This window comes from Crocodylus siamensis, chromosome 10 (assembly GCF_052110815.1).
Source record: "Crocodylus siamensis isolate JL-2025a chromosome 10, ASM5211081v1, whole genome shotgun sequence".
Lineage (NCBI taxonomy): Eukaryota > Metazoa > Chordata > Crocodylia > Crocodylidae > Crocodylus > Crocodylus siamensis.
Genome location: NC_143404.1, coordinates 22,043,671 through 22,064,880, shown reverse-complemented (window position 1 = coordinate 22,064,880; position 21,210 = coordinate 22,043,671). Strand labels below are relative to the sequence as shown.

General features: G+C 38.8%; 1 protein-coding gene across 3 annotated transcripts in view; it reads right to left on the bottom strand.

Moving 5' to 3' along the window:
- The window catches only part of GABRA1 (gamma-aminobutyric acid type A receptor subunit alpha1), a 60,585-nt gene that overhangs the window by 7,062 nt on the left and 32,313 nt on the right, over nt 1–21,210 (bottom strand). For all 3 annotated transcript variants that reach the window (XM_090065179.1, XM_090065177.1, XM_090065178.1), the window contains 3 exons: nt 18,416–18,559; nt 6,479–6,631; nt 278–480 (listed from right to left, as the gene is read on the bottom strand). In XM_090065179.1, the coding sequence (XP_089921305.1) occupies nt 278–480; nt 6,479–6,631; nt 18,416–18,559 (500 nt within the window). The remainder of the gene's footprint in view (nt 1–277; nt 481–6,478; nt 6,632–18,415; nt 18,560–21,210) is intronic.

Genomic DNA, 21,210 nt, shown 5'->3' with positions numbered 1-21,210 from the left:
ATAAGACATGAGAAAAGGACTTAATTCCTTAGCTATTTACCGCTGTTCAGGCTGATAGTGTTTTAAAAATGAAACTATAACTAGTTTCCATTCTATTTATAAAGAGCAAGTAGTCTCGTGACATTGTTGACTGATGATCTTATATAGTGAGTGCAATTTAAAAACTTCCTCTCCTTTTATAGAACACCGAAAAATTAACAGACTTATGCTACATAAATATCACATGTTTTCACAAAAAGACATGTCATCTATTACTGGTAGCGTCTATTAGCCTTACCTTTTCAGGAACAACACTTTTGCCATCCCATGCATAACCTCTCTTTGTGAAGTAGTTCACTGTCGCAAATTCAATGAGGGCTGAAAACACAAATGCATAGCACACTGCTATAAACCAATCCATAGCAGTGGCGTAGGCTACCTTTGGAAGGGAATTCCTTGCACTGATACTCAAGGTTGTCATTGTCAGGACAGTTGTCACTCCTGTAAGATAAACATTTTAGAGACTTTGTTTAGGTAAGTGGGAGCATTTTGTCTTTGATTTTTCAACATGTCCAATACCATAGAAAACCCTAATTGTTTGTGCTTCTGCTATTATAAATGTAAAGGAGTAACAAGCCCCTGGATCTGTCATGGCAGTAGGAACCCTGAAGATCATCGTCTTTCATGAAGCCCTTAGAATCAGATTTTGATATGTAACTGCCAAATTCAAATGAAATTTATTCTTGCGAAAATACTGCTACTCCCACAAGCTTAGTGAGTGAAAGACCAAGAAATGCTTACTGGCATTACCCATAATAAAACAGCTGTTGGTTATTCATCATTGAACCACTAAAAATTCAGAAAAATAACAGCAGAAAGAAAACAGTATGTTTGGGTTGGTAGAGAGATAGAGATGTCCAGCCAAGCTACTGAGATTTCCTTTTTTTTAAAAAATAAAAACCATCCATAGTATTATTAGATATACCTAATAACATATCTGAGACCTTTGTGTTTCACACATCTGAAAGCTACACTTAATAGACTAGAGGTCATTTGCCTACTGAAGTACCCTGTTTCTGATTTCTATAGTGAAACAATGTTTCAGATTAAGACATGAAACAAAACAGTTCCAGCTAAATTCCTTTATGACTCACTGCTAATCAGAGTGTCTCACAGCATGAAAGCTGACTTTTTTGTAGATTGTAAACAAATTCAGTTGTTAAGTTAAAATCTCAATTTTCTTAATTTTATTTCAAATGTATTAATCATTCCACCAACAGAATTGAAACTGTAACTCATTATTTGTGGTCTGGTAGCCTCCTGGGGTTTATGACTTGACATACTTTCCTCTTCTAACAGAAGAATTGTGAGGGGTGAGGGGGATGACTAAATCCAGTAGATGCAGCTGCAGCAACAAGCAAAGCAGGGACTGCTGCATCAGCAAAATGGACAAGAACTGTGCAGGCAAGGACACTAAACAGCCTTGGGCATAGGGGTATAGCTGGTGGCTCCTTTAACACTTTAAGGAACAGCTAGGAGGAGCCAGCCAAAGACTGCAACTCCTAAGTGCAGTTGTGGAAGCAGCCCAAATGGGGACTGTAAGGCATTCAGAGAACTATAATCTTTCTCTGTCATGCTGATGGGACATTTTCCCTAACCCATAGCCTCTTTACCTCATATATCCTATTTAGCTTCTCTTTGACCTTCTACTCTACCCTGTCCTTCTTAGCCCCATCTATTCCTTGTGGTCTCTTTTAGCTTTTCCCTATGTAAGTAGCAGAACAATGCTAATAATAATAGTAAAAATTGTTCTGGAATATTTGCTGCCATCGCATTTGCTGCTACACACATCTACTTATGTGTATAGCTCAACCACCCCTTGTCCTTTTCAATGTAGATTGTCAAAACTTCAGGCAGGGCAGGGGAAATACCATTGCGTGTTTTATAGTGCAAGGTACAATAGGGAAATTATGCTTGGAATCATGCTTGGAAATCATACTTAAACACAGCTATAATAACAGGAATATTAATTACTAATAATACTAATAACAACCTCTGTTCCCATCTAGCAATAATAAGTTGTATGGAGAGTTGCAAGTTATCTTTTCTTCCTGCAAATTACTTTCTTTTATGCAACAAAATAAAGATAAAGCCACGTGCAAAGTTTAGGTATTTTTCCACTGGACATTTTTCACTCTAAGGTTGCTACAGTGCCATAAGATATTTTTCATAAAGCTGAAGTACAGTAATCATTTTTAATACTAATGTGTTCATTGCTAATGGACTGACAGGCATAAGCAAAACAGAGGTTCATCCTAAAATATGCTATGTTGCATGTTGTGATACATTTACATTTATATGAGGTGTTGTTTTGTTCAGGTTGCAGGGCCACCACAGGTTCCTGGAAACACGAAAGAGGTTAGATAAGAAGCATGGTAATGTAATATGCATTTCTAGTAGCAGAGCTTCATAGCTGCTGATCAACATTTTTCCTTAATGAGCCATGGAGCTTCCAATGAAGGTAGACGGATTATATTTATATCACATAGCTTACAGATTTTTGAAAGTGCAAACTAGACATTTATATTGAATCACATGTTCACAAGTAACCTTGACAACTACAATGTCATATATTAAATCTCTGCTGCAGTTTATTCCACTGTACTGAATGCTAGGAAGAATATTTAGTGGTTTGAAAAGGGTTGCTAACAAACAATACAGACATATGTGTGGGGACACACACACAGACATACACGCACACACACTAGTGAAAATATATTGAATATCGATGCCTATTGGGGATGTGGTTTCTATTCCCTAAGGGAAAATCTAAGCTATTCTTCCACTTACCACTAATGAGCTTTGTTGCCATTATGTAGTAAATCCTCTTTTGCTGCAATTTGTGTTGTTTTGTAATGGTAGAAGTAGGCTATAAATATATAAGCTATGCTGCTTCTATATGGCTGCATGGACGTCAGTGTTCACTTGAAATATTTTGAGACTTATCTTTTTTCAATGTCTTTAGAAAAGTCAAAAAATCAAAAAGTAATTCTACACTCAACATAAACCTGCCGCATTTACATCTTCCCACACTTGCAAAAGGAATTTTCAATTGGTCAGTTGCAGTTCGAGCAACGTGAAAGGGACTGGGTTATACTGGAGAAATCTCACTTCACATTTTTCCTAATCAAGAGTTTATTCTGAGGGCGTTTTCTTAATTTTGTACATGAATTGGGTTAAAAGTTCCAAGGCATGTTCTAGTTAGCATGCACGTGTGTGTGCACACGTGTGTGTCAGTGTCAGCGTGCCCCCAAACCAAGTGTATCACATGCCCAGAAGAGACATCGCATTAGTTAAACCTGGTTTGTCCAACATCTGTATAAGTCGGGCACTTCAGTGGGGCTTTTTGGGGGCTTTTTTTTTTTGGTTGAACTAATATCTGCTTCTTTTGGTAAATTGCTGTTTTGAGGCTGTTTTCTTCATGTCTGTCGGTGCCACCAGAGGCTAAAATCAAGTATAAATTGTATCAGTTTAGAGTTTCTTAGATTCACCTCTAAGATTGTAATGTAGGCACTAAAACTTTGGTCACTGATTTCAATAGAAGCATTGGACCTTGAAGATGAGATGTTTGCAAAGACTCTACAAATCGAGCTCAACCTTAAGACTGGGAATCTTAAAGGGGGAAGGAGAGAATAGGTCAAATAGGATAGCATTCAGTTTGCGAGAGCAAAACTGCTAGCTCAAAATCAGACCAAACTAGATCAGTTAAAAGGTCCATCTTGTAAACAGAAGATCCTGGCATTGAATTCTAGTGATGTCTGAGGAACTGAGCTGTGTGTTTCTTTGACATGCTCTGCATGCCTTTGTTTATTGAGGTTGCAGATTAGGAAGAAATTTGAAACCACTAGGGATGTTAGCACTGAAAAGAATTACCTAAAGAGGTTATGGAATGTTTTGTCCTTGGAAAATGCCAACTAGGTTAAATTTCTTTGGGATAGTTTAGATGGGGATGATCCTGACTTAAGCAAGGTGTTGTACTTCATGCCCTCTTAAGACTTCTTCCAGCCCCATTTTTCTGTGATTCTAATTAAATAATAACTATATACAACATAAGAATATAAACATTGCCATTTATTGGGTCAGATCATAGGTACATCTTGCCCAGCATCCTGTGTCACACAGTGGCAGACAGTGGATGCTTAAAAGGAGAGTGAACTGGGTATGTCGAAGGCTTTTTTCTGGAGCACAGTCTGGAGCACAAGTCTGCTGGAGCACAGTAATTACCACACCCCAGGAGACCCGATTAATCGAGTCTGCTCCAACAGGCTGTAATTACAGCATGTTGGAGAAGCCTCGCTGCATATGTGTAAGTGCCCCTAGTTCCCATGTTTAACAGCTATTGATGATGCTTTTTCCAAGAATTTATCCAGTGCTTCTTTGAATCTTCACTGTCAGCTTCCACAACATCTGGTGACAATGAGTTCCACATTTTCATTACACGCTGTTTGAAAAAAGAACTCCATTTGGTTCAACTTACTTCTAATTTCATTTTGTTTCACTTAGTCTTCTGTATTGTGAAAGGGTAAATAATAAATCCCTATTTCCTTTCTCTTCACAATTTAGAATTTTCTAAACCCTTAACTTGTCTCCCCTCAAGTGTCCCCCTGAACTGAGTAGGCCTAGCCTCTTTAGTCGCTCCTCGTATGGAAGCCCCGCCATACCACTTATCATCTTTGTTGCCCTTCTCCAGTCTCCTATATCCTTTTTGAAGCGAGGGCACCAGAACCAGGCACAGTATTCAAGGTGTGGGCACACCATGGATTTATAAAGGAGCATGATGATTCTTTCCATTTTATTGACTATTCCACTCTTAATAGCTCCTAACATTTTGTTTGCCTTTTTGATGACAGCTGAGCACTGAGCAGATGTTTTTAGAGAACTGGCTACAATGACACCCAGCTCTCTAGCCTGCGTGGTAATAGCTGATGTAGAACCCATCATAGTGTACATATAGTTCAGGCTATTTTTGCCCAGGTACATCACTGTACACTTATCTACATTGAATTGTATCTGCCACTTATTTGCCAATTCACTCCATGGTGCCAGATCTTTCTGTAGTTCCTCACGGTATGTCATCATCTTTACCACTTTGAATAGTTTGTGTCCTGGGCAGATTTGGCCACCTTGCTGCTCACCCCCTTTTCCAGATATTTTATGAATATTTGAAACAGCACTTGTCCCAACACAGATCCCTGGAGACCCTACTGTTTACTACTTTCCACCCTAAAAACTTCCCATTTATACTCACTCTTTAATTTCTATCTTTGAACTAATTTCTGATCCATGAGTGAATGTTCCCTGTAATCCCATGACTATGTAACTTACTTAAGAGCCTCTGACAGAAGACTTTGTCAAAGGCTTTTTGGAAGTCCAAATATACTATGTCAGCTGGATTACCTTGATCCACCTCCTTACTGATATCCTAAAACAACTCTAGTAGATTGATGAGGTATGGTTTACCTCTAAGAAAGCCATGTTGACTCCTCTTCACCAAGTTGTGTTCATCCAAGTGTTGAAAAATTCTTTTTTAAATTATTGTTTCTACAAGTTTTCCAGGAGCAGAAGATATGCTCACTTTCCTGTAGTTCACTACTTCCCCTCTAATTTTTTTTTTTAATATGGGAGTCACACTAGCAACCCTCCAGTCCTCTGGTATTGAGGCTGATTTTAGTCTTATGTTGCACACTGCAGTTAGGAGTTCAGCAGTTTCCAATCTGAACTCCTTCAGGGCCCTAGGGTAAAGGCCCTCGGGTCTTGGTGATTTGCTACTGTTTAGTTTATCAGTTTCCTCTATGACCTCATCTACTGAAACCTCAATTTGGGTCAGCTCCACTGACTTGTCCCTAGAGAGGAGTGGATCTGGTGACAGAATGTCCATAACATCCTCCAATGTGAGGACAGAAGCAAAGCATGCATTTAATTTCTCACCAGTGGCCCTGTCATCCTTTGGTGCCTTTTTTATAGGCTGATCATCCAAAGGCCCAGCTGACTCCCTCGCAAGTCTTCTGTTTCTAATATAATTAAAGAAATTTTTTGGAAAATCTCAGCCAAAATCTGCTTCAGCCATTTTATTCAATGTCAGTACAAATCCTCTCTTACTTTGACAACTTTACATTGCAACTTTACTTCACTATTATATAAGCCAACCCCTCTTGTATGTTCCTTTACATTTTTATACAAGTAGAAATGGTCTGAGATTCTTTAGGTTTAAAACCAGTTTAGGATTCTGTTATTCTGTTCCTTTTTTTATTCTTTCAGCCATCAATTAAACAGATTAGACCTTAAAAATAATCTGTTGAGACAACTTCAAAATGAAACATATTTCTCATAACTTTGTATACTTCCAGTCCTGTTCTCCAGTGACACATGAGATTCGCCATGAGTGTGTCTCCATATTTTACTTATCTGGATCTGGACAAAGTTTGTATATTTTACTTACCAAATACAGTTCTTGCTGGAACAGATTCTCTGTTAAGCCAGAAAGAGACCTGGGACAAAATCACTGTCATGATGCATGGTAGATAAGTCTGAATGACAAAATAACCAATCTTTCTCTTTAAATGGAAGTGGGTAGTCATTACAACATATTCTCCTGAAAAACAGTGAAAATAAGAGACTATGAAACTTTTTCCCAAACATGCAAATCAAAATCTGTTTCTAAATTTTTGCATCGGTAATGCTTGTTATTATCATTCTTGTCTGACATTATTTTTTTAAAAATTAGAAATATCCAGGCATGAAGAAAATTTTGAATAAAGGCTATTTAAAAGTTAAAAAAATCTAAAATTGCATAGGAGAAGAATAACTAAATTTGTAGGCTTTCATCTCAAATCCAACTGAACTGGGTATTGAAAAAAGATAATATTAACTGATGTTCTTTGTGAAGGTGTGATCTCAGCCGAGTTGCTGCATAAACTGGAAAACCATCATAATTGACACCTGCATAGATTATATTCATAGCTTATAGTCAGGCAGATATTTAAAAGTTGTTCTTTCAGACTGAGATGGTTATGTTTTCATTACTAATACTTGTATTATGCCTGTTCTGAAGGCTAAGCATTTCAGAACTATTAATTTAGTACCTTACTATAATGATGCTCTCCAGTAAAATAAATGTTTTTTGAACAGTACAGAAGTCTACCCCTAATATTCACTTTTTTGATGTTGCAGAGAGAGAAAGAATCAGCATTCCTGTGAAGTTGTTTACTATTCAAAGAGCTTTAGGCATTTATATCATTCAATATACATCTGCAATCAGAATACAGAAAAAAACTTCATTTTCACTGTGCTGTTTACAAACATTTTGAAAAACAATATTCACAAAAGATTGGAAAAACTATTAATGTGACATTATATTTAATGTGGATTGACTTGCGATACAATAGGCAATAGTTTAGAAAAGTAGCAGGTGGATTTGAAACTGAATGAAAATCTCTGGCTAAATTAGAGAAGACGCATGAAATTAAATTACTATGATTTTCATTTTAAAATATAGACAACTGGCAACAGAGAATTGCACTGGTAAAGAAAAATCCTAAATTGGATTGAAAAAGTATGTCTAGACATTTACTGCTTATGCACCAAGCATGTCAAATGCCCTTTTCTCTAATTCACAGGCTAGAAGAACATTCATTTGAACCTTCATGCTCAACAGATAACCCTGAGGGAAGCTTATAATAAGATGTGGAAATATTCAGGATACATTCCAATATAAAATATATAAGATAAAAAAAGACAGTGGTGGCAGGTGGTGGTGATGGGGTGGCCAATTTTAAATGGAGAGATGTGGCATTCTTTCACTGAAATGTATGGCAGCAGTCACTACATCTATTGACAACTGTCAATTGAAATTAACAGCAATTCCTTTATAATTCCAAGATTTTGAATGGTTTATAATTCAATCACCTGCTTGCCAGAGGGTGAAACTTCAAATAACACTTAAGCAATCTTATTTTTATCCAAAAAAAAAAAATCTGTTTGACCAGATTAATTCTCTGATTCACAAAAGCCTTTAAACATATATTCCAATCTAAGCATTTGCTTAAATCCTGGAAAGATATAGCATATTGGTTCATACCACAGTGGTTCATGCACAATTCATACTTTTAAAAACTATTTTAGCATGCTTCACAAAATATGACTCAGAATTTTTGCAATTGTGTTGATAAATAATGTCTATTTTATATGTCAACTACTTTTCATTATACTTGTTACAGGACAGCTAAACTAATTTAACCATCCTATTTCATGCTGACATTAAATTATGTCTTTTTCTAAATGGTTAAAGAACACATACATGTTATTCATATATATCTGAAGAGACTTCAGTATCTAAACTCCTCTGAACTCTGAGACCATTTGTGCCTGATTCAGAACATTTCAGATGGCTGTTGCTGTCAATATGGACTATATCAAAATCCTAGTTTCAAACATCTCCAAATAGGAGAAAAGATCTAATTCAGATCCAAAGATACACTTCATTTCTCAGGTCAATTTCTAGTAATTAATAGCTAAATATTCTTCTAGTATAAATCCACATAGTTCTTCAGTGAAACATGATGGATGGTCAATAAAAGCTACTTCAGAGCTATTACCCTATTCTCTGGGGGGGGGTGTTCAATAAATAGAAGTTATCAAAAAGTTATATAAAACAAGAATGCTTTGCAATCCCAAGGGACAAGAGAGGAACAGAGTTTTAATTAGAATTTTGCATTTTCTGTTGTAGGTGGAAATCAGCCATTTCCTGGCCTTTAAATCACAATATTTTAGGTTTAATATTTATGCAGAGTAACTCACTAGGAAAAAATGTTATCTGGAAACCTGTCCTCTCAGCATATGCACAAAGCATAAAGAAATAAGAATATAACACTTAGTGAGTACAATTACTGCTGATTTTTCCCTGCAAAACAATATTTTCAAGGTGGAAAAATAATTTCCATATAAATGGAAACTCATAGGTGTCCTTTAAGGATTTCTTCTCTTTTTAGGAAACCTTGCAGAAAAGGGGCATTTTAAAGGAACTTACCAATTGTTGAGGAATGACAGTAGTTCTATGTAAAACTGAAGAATGAAAAATGTTCAAGTGACTCTTCTTCTGATTAAACATGGTACTGGTAGCAGTAGTAATAATTGTTTATAGGTAACATTTGCCAAGCCAGTCTTGTAGTGACAGCTCCATGTAAGACAAATGATAATGATATGGGCTGATTCCTCCCTGGCCATTACAGAATAGTCATAATACATATGGGACACGTAGTTTTTTTTAAGTGGTGACCTCAGCAAACCACATTCTGTGAACAGTTTGGAAGTTACCACTATCTTTTTTTATGCCTGCCAGTTGAGGAAAAAAGATCAAAAAAGCCTTCAATCTGGTATCCCATGATCACTTCTTGGCACAACTAGCCAACTGCGGCCTCGGGTCCACCACAATCCACTGGCTGGGGAATTGGTTCCGTGGTCGGACCCAGAGGGTGGTGGTTGATGGAAGTCAATCGTCATGGTACCCTGTGACCAGTGGGGTCCCACAAGGCTCTGTCCTTTGACCTGTTTTGTTCAACATCTTCATTAATGATATGTACATTGGAGTCAGAAGCAGACTGGCCAAGTTCACCTATGATACCGAACTCTGGGGTAAAGCATCCACACCTGAGGACAGGAGGGCAATCCAGGCTGACCATGACAGGCTCAAGAAATGGGAGGACAAGAACCTGATGGTATTTTACATGGAAAAATGCAAAGTTCTCCACCTTGGGAGAAAAAACCTGCAGCATCCTTATAGGCTCGGCAGTGCTACACTGGTTAGCACTATGGATGAAAGGGACTTGGGGGTCATGATTGACCACAAGATGAATATGAGCCTTCAATGTGATGCTGTGGCCAGTAAAGCAAACAAAACGCTGGCTTGCATCCATAGATGCTTCTTAAGCAAATCCCAGGACATCATTCTCCTGTTGTACTCAGCCGTGGTGAGGCCGCAGCTGGAGTACTGCGTCCAGTTTTGGGCTCCTCAATTCAAAAAGGATGTGGAGAAGCTTAAGAGAGTCCAGAGAAGAGCCACACATAAGACCAGAGGTCAGGAAAACAGACCTTACAATGACAGGCTGAGAGCTATGGGACTCTTTAGCCTGAAAAAGTGCAGTCTCAGGGGCAATCTGATGGCCACCTATAAGTTTATCAGGGGTATTCAGCAGGATCTGGGGGGACAACTGTTCACCAAAGCACCACAAGGGATGACAAGGTCAAATGGTTATAAACTTCAGTAAGACCATTTCAGGCTGGACACAAGGAAGAATTTCTTCACTGTCCGAGCCCCCAAGGTCTAGAATAGCCTGCCACCGGAGGTGGTTCATGCACCTACATTGAACACCTTCAAAAGACTTTTGGATGCTTATCTTGCCAGGATCCTATGACCCCAGCTGACTTCCTGCCCCTTGGGCAGGGGGCTGAACTCAGTGATCTTCTGAGGTACCTTCCAGCCCTAATGTCTATGAAATCTATGAAATGGCTTGGTCAAATATATACACACTTTATATTTTTGCTTGTAGTGATACAATTTCTGATAAATTTAGCAATTTCAAGGAAATCATGATTTCATAGGGTACACACAAGCATTACATTTCAACTGGTGGAATCACAGTTCCACTGGCTGAAATTACTCTGTGGACAGGCAGTCAGGTGCAGATCCAAGGGAGGTGTAGTAGGGAAGTTGCACCTCCCTTTGTTTCCCCCAACTTTAACAACAGCTACCTGAGAGGGGAAGCTGCATTTCTATTTATAGATTGCAAGACCTCGGGGGATCATCAGGTCCAGCCCCACTGCACCAGGCAGGAAAGACAACTGGGAGTCAGGTGACCCCAGCAAAGTGACTGTCAGTCTCCTCCTGAAGATTTCCAGGGTATGCAATTGCACCACCTCTGGAGGGAATCTATTCCACACTCTAGACACCCTGACTGTTAAGAAGTTTTTCCTAACGTTGAGCCTGAAATGGTCTTTCATGAGTTTGGCCATTACTCCTGGTTTTTCCCAACAGTTGTTTACTGAACCCTTGATGTATGCCCCGATGTAGCTGTAAGTCATTATTAAGTCCCCTCTCATCCTTCTCTTTTTCAGGCTGAAGAGTCCCAGTTCCCTCAGCTTTTCCTCATATGGCTTGCCATACAAGTCTCTGATCATATGGGTGGGCCTTCTCTGGATTCTCTTGAGCTTTACCACATCCTTGTTGAAGTGTGGTGCCCAGTATTGGATGCAATATTCCAGCTGTGGGCTCACCAATCCCAAGTACAGTGGAAGAATCACTTCCCTGGTTTTGCTGGAGATACATCGATTGATGCATGCCAAAGTATTATTTGCCCTGTTGGCTACAGTGTCATACTACCAGCTTATATTCATACTGTGGTCTATTATTATCTCCAGGTAACTTTCATTCGTGGTGGTAGTCAGTTTGGCATTGCCAAGCCTGTAGGTGTGTGGATGTATTTTTGTCCCCAGGTAGAGCACTTTACATTTCTCAACACTGAACTTCATTTGATTCCAACCTGTCCAACTTGCTAGCCTGTCTAACCTATCTTCAAGCGTGACCACGCTTCCCCATAACTTGGTGTCATCCGTGAACTTGGCCAGTGAACTCTTCACCCCCACATCCAAATCATTCAGGCAGTGCTGAGGGAGTCACTTGACTTCATGACTCATTGACCTTTACATGAATCCTGCTAATCTTTCTTAACTTCACAGATGTTAAAGGCCCTTTCTTCTTTTTAGTGGTCTTGACATTCCACTATTCAAATTATCCTTTCTTCTGCAATTTTGCTGTCTGATGGCCATTCTTGATAATGTCCCTCTTCTATTTCACAGCACTGAAGACTGTTTTTAGCTCTAGCTAAAATTTTTAACTCAGGTATTGTACTATTAACTCCAGTGTAGAAATGACTGACGCTGAAATATTGAAGGTACTCTCAATATACTCAAGAAGACTAGATTTTGTTTTATGAATTTGAATAAGAGATGTATATGTAGCTATAATGACTACAGGACTAATGAAACAATATCTTTTTACTATGTTTTGTCTAGTTTGGGCTTTTTAAACAATCTAGAAAATAATCTTTATTGGAATAATCTCAACCAATTATAAAGGAATTAATTTCAATGGACAGTTGGCAATGAAACTTAATCTAAAAATAATTTAGAAAATTAGTGCATATTCCAGTAAAGTTATATTTGTTGTTTGCTCTGATGTTAAACTTCATAATGTAGCACTAGACCTCTAGCATATATGTAAAGCTTTAAGTTTCTTTTTAACCAGAGAATAATGTGTGTTGCTTTTTATGTCACTCTGTGACATATTCTGCACCCCCCCTCGCCCTTTTCAAAATCCTGCATCTACCTATGCAAGCATTCAAAAGACTTCAACCAGTTAAATAGCTGATGTGCTGAGCCTCTACATTGTGTCAGACTAGGTCAAAGTCTTAATTGATTGGGGTTCAAGCATTTGAATGAATGCATTCATACATACTCCTGCTACTCCATGCTCCACACTGTATAGCATACTCCTTCTGTTTAGATATGCTATCGCAAAAAACTCTCCAAGATCTTTATTGCTTCAAATGTTCTCACAAACTTTCATGAAAGCCAGCTTTCCTCATTTCTGATACAGAAGCTAGAGATCATTTTTAGTTCCTTTTCCTTTGTGTCAAACCATTCATTTCATATGATTCTAATGGGAAAGCATTTGAATACTTCTCATTAAATGTGCTTTTACACCTTGAAATGAGGATCTATCAAAGGTCAGGAAAATTTGCAAGACACATACTTGGGGGTTTCCAAGAAAAATTCTGTAGCAACAAGCTATTTTTTCATGAGATATTGGCATTCCCCCAATTGAGTGGGATAAGGGAAAACTGATTATCAACCCCTTTTGAGTGGTTTTTGCAGTATTGTTTTCTACAGGACAGATACCAAGCAGAAAAGGTTCCACTGGATGGTCTTTTATGAGACATGATTTTGTAAACAACATATTTATTTCTTTTACAACTGTATTTTTATCCCATATTAATCTAAGTAGATTCTATTTTATGCATAAGATTACAGCCAGGGAGATGACTCAAATGACTTGTTATTAGAATTAGATAACTTGCATTTTTTCTTTTGCAATGTTTCTGCATCTATACAATCATGTGTCTTTATTCTATCAGGTATTTACTGTACAGATATATGTATAGCTATTTAAGAGCTAGTGTAGGACGAAGTAGAAAAAAAGTGGGATGTTGCAAAAAGAAAGAAAGAAGCAAGGGCAACTAAAATAAAAATCAGTTTCCTTATACTTATGCATCAGAATGATGAGTTGTTTTTCATATACCCTAGAACTGGCTTCAGCATAGTTGTTTAAAGATTTATTATCTCTGTTTCTTAATCAGTTACATGGTATTTCTTGTCCAGGCATCTGATAGTCATAATCTATATCTGTATTAAATACGTGGCTTAAATATCTTTCCAGGATTCCGACAACTTATATGCCATGGGTCAGGAAAGGCCCAAATAACCTAAATAAGGAGGGGAAACAAATAAAATTCCTTCCTTCCAAAAGAGAAACCTACATTTGTCATATTTGTCAGTATTGCTGTATTGTGAGAAATGCTTATTCAGGCAGAGTAGTTCAAATCACAGGGCACTTTTACATATGTTCCAGGGGTGGGGGGGAGCTGCTCTAATTAAAGTGCCACCACATCTTGTGTATCGGTGTCCCCATGCTTAAGGTAAATGAGCTTTAGTTCAAGCACCCCCGCTGCCATTTTTAAACATGGAGATGTTGACATATGAGATTCAGGAGGCTGCTGGAGAGCAGTAATTGCCATGCTCACACTGGAATTCCAGCATGTCATGTTCTTTTAAGTAATGATTAAGGTCACAGTGGACATGTCTATACATGCAATTAATATGGCTGAATAAACTCTGGTGCAGTTTGCACCGGAGTTTATTGTTTGCATGCACCACATTTTCATGTGGGCTTGGGACCTCACCATGTTTTATAGTTTCATAGTTTCTAGGGTCGGAAAGGACCTGAGTAGGTCATCTAGTCCGACTCCCTGCCATGGCAGGAAAGAGTAGTGGAGGTCAAATGACCCCAGCAAGGTGTACATCTAGCCTCTTCTTAAAGATCCCCAGGGTAGGAGCCTGCGCCACTTCTCTTGGAAGTTGGTTCCAGATCCCAGCCGCCCTGCCCGTTGAGCCAGGTCAGAGCAGCCCTGGCTGACAGGGAGCTCTGGGGTCAGCCTTCCAGCCCGGGGCTGCTCCAACCCAGCTCAATGTGCTGTGGAGGGGCTGGCTGGGGCACGAGGGTGCTCCAGTGGAGGACTAGCTGGCAGGCAGTCCCCACACTGAATTATTCTCATGCCCCAACCACCCGCATCAGCATCTACATGTGTATTGCACTGCAGTAAATAACTGCCATAGGATAAAACTTGTCTGACAGTACTACTCTACAGTGAAGTTAATTAGTATACTCCATTCTAATAGCACCACACATGTACATGATGATATTTTAATGCAGACCTAATTAGTCAAATCCACAGTAAAGGTCGCATGTGGATGCACCCAGTAAGCACTTTCAGTACCTGTGGGTTCAAAGCCTAAAGTCTGAATAATTTTCCACTCACTGCACTGAGAGCTTTCCTGATTAAAGTAAAATGTGAGTATTTACACCCTATTACATCTACACTAATATCCAAATCTTTTCTGCAGAATGTGGAGAAGTTAGTCATTTCTATAGCACCATCCTTCTCTTGCAAGACCCTTCAATAATATCACTGGACAAGAATTTGGTCAAGAGACAGATGTTGGGACTAGGAATGCATCATTCACACCGGGGAATGCGCAGAAAATGGAAGGCTATGGAACTACAGAATACTTTTTTGTGAGAGTTCCCAGGGAGAAACGTGGTGGAATTTTAAACCCCATAACTCATTATGCTGTTTGAAAAACTGAGGGGTACTAGGACATCTTAGAGAAGACCTGAATACACAGGATTTCTACAGAAATGATCTCATCTTTATTCCCAAGATCCAAAAGACTGAAGCAGATAGGTTTCTTCCCTTTACCGGCAACAGGCATTCTTGAATTCCTGCTAGGAAAAGAAATCCAGATAAAACTCCATAAAGCAGTTGCACAGGGGTTTCCTCTTCTAGATTCCCTGCTTAAGTCAGCTTTAGAGGTGAAGGCAGTACAACCTAGAATAGAAACCCCAGAATCTGGTCCACATTTTTCTCTTCTATTGACCTTTAACATAAGCATATTGGGTAAAATTCCTGCCTTAGAAGTCATTGGAAAGTTTCCACTGCCTTCAGAAAAACTGGGTTTTTATGCCTTGCATATTTTCCCATGAACTACCATGCACACCTTAGGCACTCAATAAAAAAATAACTTATAAATATATTTCTAGTTGTGTTAATTTTATTCATGTGTCACTGCACACTTTAACTCCTTATTTCTGCACCCCAAGCTATCTCATCCTTAATAACATTAACAAAGCAATATGATTTTGAGGAATAACAAAGTTTAGATTTCTACAGAGAGAAACTCTACAAGATCTTTTTTCCTGTACAGAAATAGTTGACCTTACAGGTCTGTCCATAAATTCACTCTTTAATAGCTACTACAAGTCTGCATTTTAGGGTTCACTATCAATGAACCCGCTCTCTTTGAAATGTTTCTTCATTCCATAAATAACATAAAAAAAGGTGTTTTAATCCTCCAGATGTAAATGCAGTAGTGTTTTTGAATCACTGGTTCAGTCACAAATAGTGTAGTGGGGCTACTTCCCCTAATGGAGTGCTTCTTTCTCGTCTATTGAACATTCATTCCTGTCAACAGCATGAGTGCTTGTTGATGGCCAACCCTCAGCTATTACTTCTCTGAATACATAATGCTCTTTTAAAAATAGATGCAATTTATTTAGTTGGCTATTTGAAATAGAAAAAGCAAATTATCAGTCCAGCTCAGAAATACTGCCCATTGTGATTTTTTTTTGTCTGTACTGAACTGCAAATAATTTTGAAGTCAAACCAGCAGAGCAGATTTACATATCTGTAAGCACCACCAGAAATAAAACTATTTTGCACTTATCCATAATAAGTTCCATTAGAGCTTTAAAACATTAATGAATTTGGTATTGAGGCACATAGACATAAGTAACTTCCCCACAGACAAAGAATTACAGTTGTGGTAGAGCCTGGAATTGAACCTACACCTCCTGACTCACAGGCCTGTTTCTTAACTCCAGGTCTATTCTTCTAACATGAAGTATGTGGGTCCATTACAAAAGGACTTAAGATCTGTAAATCCAACATATGAATGTTCAAATGAAGTTATGCTTGCAATATTTTGGACCATAAGTATCTATTTGAGAAGGTAATTATGAGATTTCAGAAACATATACCTCAACATATAAATGCCTAAAATTCATATTCTGGCATCAGTCTTTAAACCTATTCTTATAATTGAAACTTACCGTATTTGTTCCAATATAAGACAGCCCTAAATATAAGTTGAGCCCCCTATAACTAAATTCAATATATGGAAAATTTATAAATGTGTTATAATTTTCCAGGTATAGAATGTGATTATCAAAGGTTTGTCTTGAATTTATCCCCTGCCCACTGCTACAGGGAAAATAAATGTGGGGAAGGAGTGTTCCTCTTGGCTTCTGCCCCACCCCAGTTCTTGCCCCTGCAGCATCGCCCCCCCACCCCCAGGGCACAGACACCCTGTCAGAACCTGCTCTTCCTAAGCACATGGAAGTAAAGGGAAAATTTGAAAACACTGATTTTGAAATAAACATGCCTATACTAATTTGCATATCAGTAAAGTACTATAGGTACCCATAGACTAAGTTCATCAAGAATTGATGCATTCTACCTCTTTTGAAACTGCTACAAGTTTTAGCACAGGTACTCCATAAACATACTTTTAAGTAGCACTTTTGTACCTGCTTGAATATAGTACTAACTGGGTGCATCTACACATACACTCTACTGCAAAGTTGACTGATTAGCTATGCAGTAAAGAATCCCTGTCCACATGTGGTATTAGGGTGTAGTAAATTAATTAACTCCACCATAATATAGTAGTGCCAGGGACAGTACTATCTTCTGGCAGAGTAACTAAGGGAAACAAAATGCAAGTGTAGATGGCTGGGCCCTGCAATTTATCATTCTTATGCCCCAGCCAGCCCCTCCATTGCCTGACACCACCACCCAGACCCTGGGGTTGACCCCCTGAGCCTGCTGCCAGCCCAGACCTTGTCCCAGCTCACAGCTGCACTTGGGAGCAGCTGACTCTGGTTCAAACTACTCCAAAGGTTATTGTATCACATTAATGTCATGTGTAGATACACCTACTGTTTGTGATATTAGTCCAAAGCCAAAAGGCTCAGTTCATTGTGCTGGGCCCCACCAGAGTGTTTCAAGCCATGGTGACCCTCTCTACAAAGGATCCATGTGCTAATTAGTCCCCCACTCATAGGTGTTCTTATCACTGGGAGTCCTGGGATCCTGCAAAAATGTATATGCAGATGAGGCACAGAGTAATCTGGTCCAGCTCCACCTCATGGAGGGCAGGGCCACACTAATCATATGTGACAGGCTGAGATGGGGGATGACAGAGGGATTTTGGGTGAACTGTTTGCAGACCCATTTGGTGAAGTTTTCCAGACATTAAAGGTTGGCAAAGAAACAGGAATCACTGGAAAAAGGGAAAGAAAGCATAGCTCAGCTGTGGGAGTGAAGAGATAGTCTAAATGTATTAATTGCAGTGGTTCACCATGACTTGAAAAAAAGTCAGTGTTGAGGGGGGCTGAGCACAAACAGCACTACCAAATATCTTATTCAGATAGACTGTATTAATATGTCCTTGTGGTAGGTTCCTATTAGTATGTTTATTCAACATGGACCATGTGTTTAGAGTAATGCTCAGTATTGGCTGCATTTATTCAGTTTCATAGTTGGTTTCCATTACTGAGTACATACTACTTTTCATAGCAGCTTAATGATAGATAACAGGGTTTTTCATATGCAAATATGAGTGCCTTTTTTTCCCCATTCTGGCTGGGGTGGGAAGGGGGAAGCCCTATTTTATACTTAAGTAAATATGGGAATTAATTTTAAATGCATTCTAAAATCTTTATATGTGTTCATTTTGATATTCAGTTCAATCATGAATATAGCTACTGTACAAGGACCTACTGCTATTTGAGATTACAGGGTCTGCCTATTAAGAAACACTCTCAAGAAACACACTGTATCTCCTAGTGTGTAACAATTTTAACAGTTAAAAGTAACTTATTAATGTAAACCCTTTTTTCCCCACAGGACAATGATTGATTATATACCTGTACTGGACTGTACAATTCCAGAGTCCACAGTTTGCCCCAGGAGGTCATATTGGTTCAATCGAGAACCATCATCAGCCACAACCACAGATTTTGCAGGTTCTCGTGTCCATTCATACACCACTTCTGCCCTGGTATAGGCATCTAGTATAAAAGAAAAACATTTCATGTCCCAGCTATTCATGTTACTGCAAAGATAGTACAAACCCTTTCATGTCTGACAGGATGAGATCAATCTATTCCACATCTTATTCTTACCAGTGCAAAGGCTGAGTAATCCATCTTTATACAATAGCACAATGAAAGTATAGCACATGGAATCTGGATTACCTAACTTCAAAGTATTCGGTGGGCCATAGATATTTTCCTGCCTTCTAGCCAATGGTAAGAAACAACAGCTCCAATCCTTTGATCCTAAATACAATCTACTTTGTCCTACTGGAACCAAGTATACCTTCTCCAGCTCAGCCTCACTGGCCTTTTTCTTCACCATCATCTACCAACCACTGTACCACTCAGCCTGCTTCATAAAGCTTAAGTGGCACAAAGACTATCTCTGAAGTGGTCTGTGCTTCAATTAATGTATAACCCGATGGGTCCATTTTTCTACAGAGGTATTTCTGGAAGGAGGTGAATGTGCTTTTCTTTGCTCACACTTATCTACAACTTTTACAAGCCAGACAAAGCAAAAAAAAAGCTTGTCAATTCACCGTAGACTTTGTCTTTTCTTCCCAATTCTACTTATAGACGTGCTTCAGGAGGTGGGTAGAAGAGGGGTTCTTTAATAAGTGGAGCTCAAAGAGCCATGCTCATTAAAGCTCCTGGAACACCATGTGTATCAGTGTCCCCACGCTGAAAAATGGTGGTGGGGCGCTTAGAACTAAACCTCATTGAACAAGCTTTAAAGTGCCCTGCCACCATTTTTCAGCAGGGGGCACTGATACAAATTCACAGAAGTTTAGGGCTGGAAGGAACCTCATGAGATCATTGGGTCCAGCCCCCCTGGGGTCACCCACCACTTCTAGCATATTATTCTGTGGTCTCAAGAAATTAGGACATTTAATGTGAGACCTTGTCTTACATTGAAAGCATGAAACAAACAAAAGAGCATAAGTATCTTATTTAGCTGTCCTGATTTGTAGGCTAAGAGTTTACTATATCAGTTTGTGAGATGTACATAGAAACTGGGGAGATAGAATTGGGTTGAGAACAGGATTTCAAAACAGCTGAAAACTATAAATTCCATTGGAAGTCATTGGATTTGTCAGTGCTCAGTTTTTTTGCAATCAGTTTGACTAGTTATGTAACTATAGACTGTCAGCTTTGGTTTGACATTCATGTTGTGGATTTTCCCTCCCAGCTACAAGTTCAGGTGCTGTATGAGTTGTAATATTTACCTTCTGCTCATGCTATCACTGTGTGTTTTCTGAAGTGACCTTGAACTATATGGGTGCAAGATGCGAACTAAAATGATAATCAGATTCTACTGGATAGAGGTAAGGAGAACATCTGCCTTTCTGTTATTGTTCTTGCCAACATATGGCTTTTTGTTGTTCCAAAATCTTCTTTAGCATTTGTTACACAGAGCTTCAATAAACTGGAACATCCTCCAGCTTAAGCTGATATGCTGGCAAGTTGTTTCAGACTTGGAGCTGGGTCAAGCATTTACTGGCCTTGACAATGTGGTCATAGTCCATGGAATATGTGTGGCATGTGTCTGGTATGAGGCCCTTCTAGAATCAGCTCCAGCAAATGATAAATAATAGTATAAGAATAGGAAAAACTCCTTTCCAGTGCAATTCAATACAGGCAGTCCTGGACAGCCTCGGTCTTGTTGTGCCATTAGTGATAACCATGTGATTTTAGACTATTGAGTGTTTTTTGTGACAATGATAAATCTCTATTCAGGCTGATACTCCCTTAGGGCCATTCAGACAAATTGTGCAATTTACTCAAATTATGCAGTGTGTCAGGGACCCATGAGCATTGAAAAACAATCCTTATCTAGAGACAGACAACTAAGTATCAGGCCTAACCTCCCTTTGTCATATGAAAATCTCAAAACAGAAAACCATTGCCATCTTTTACCTAAATGAATGTGTTAACTCATTATTTTTCCAAATAAAAATGAAATGGAGGTGATACCATGGCAAAAGATTTTTGATATTCCTAGGTAACCTAAAGAGTGACCAACATGTGTGACAAGAGCAGTCTCTGCATGTGGTACACAAAAGATCTGGACTGGGGGTGCGTGGTAGCGGGAGAGGACAGATAGCTCAGCAGCAGGTAGAGGAGAAAGAGGGTAAGAGTGGCACAGAGGAAACGTGTAAGGTTAATTTGTATTATGCTTGCCAAAAAGGTTGGCCCCCAGTGAAAAGAATACTGAAAGTAAATGAAAAGTAAGATGATGCACCATTAATGGTTTCTGACCTGGATACTTAAAATAAGGCTTGGGTGTCAGCCAGATAAACAGAAATGGTTTGATAGACTCAGTGATTAAGAAAGAAGGCTTTACCTAGAACTATGAGTTTTCTACCTGGCTATGTGAACTTGAGTTTCCACAAATTAAATAATTTTTGTAGACTCACAAGGCTCCAGTTAATATACACATTGTGACTGACAGCTGTACAAAAAAATTGCCAAGACTGCTATTACAGGTCTCTTACACACTTAGCATGCATGTGTACTGTGTGTTTATGGTAATACATTTCTGGTGAGGAGCTCTTAAACATACCAATCAACATGACATTTGGCCCTGATTAGTTTAAATAATTCATTAGCCCTACTTATCCAAG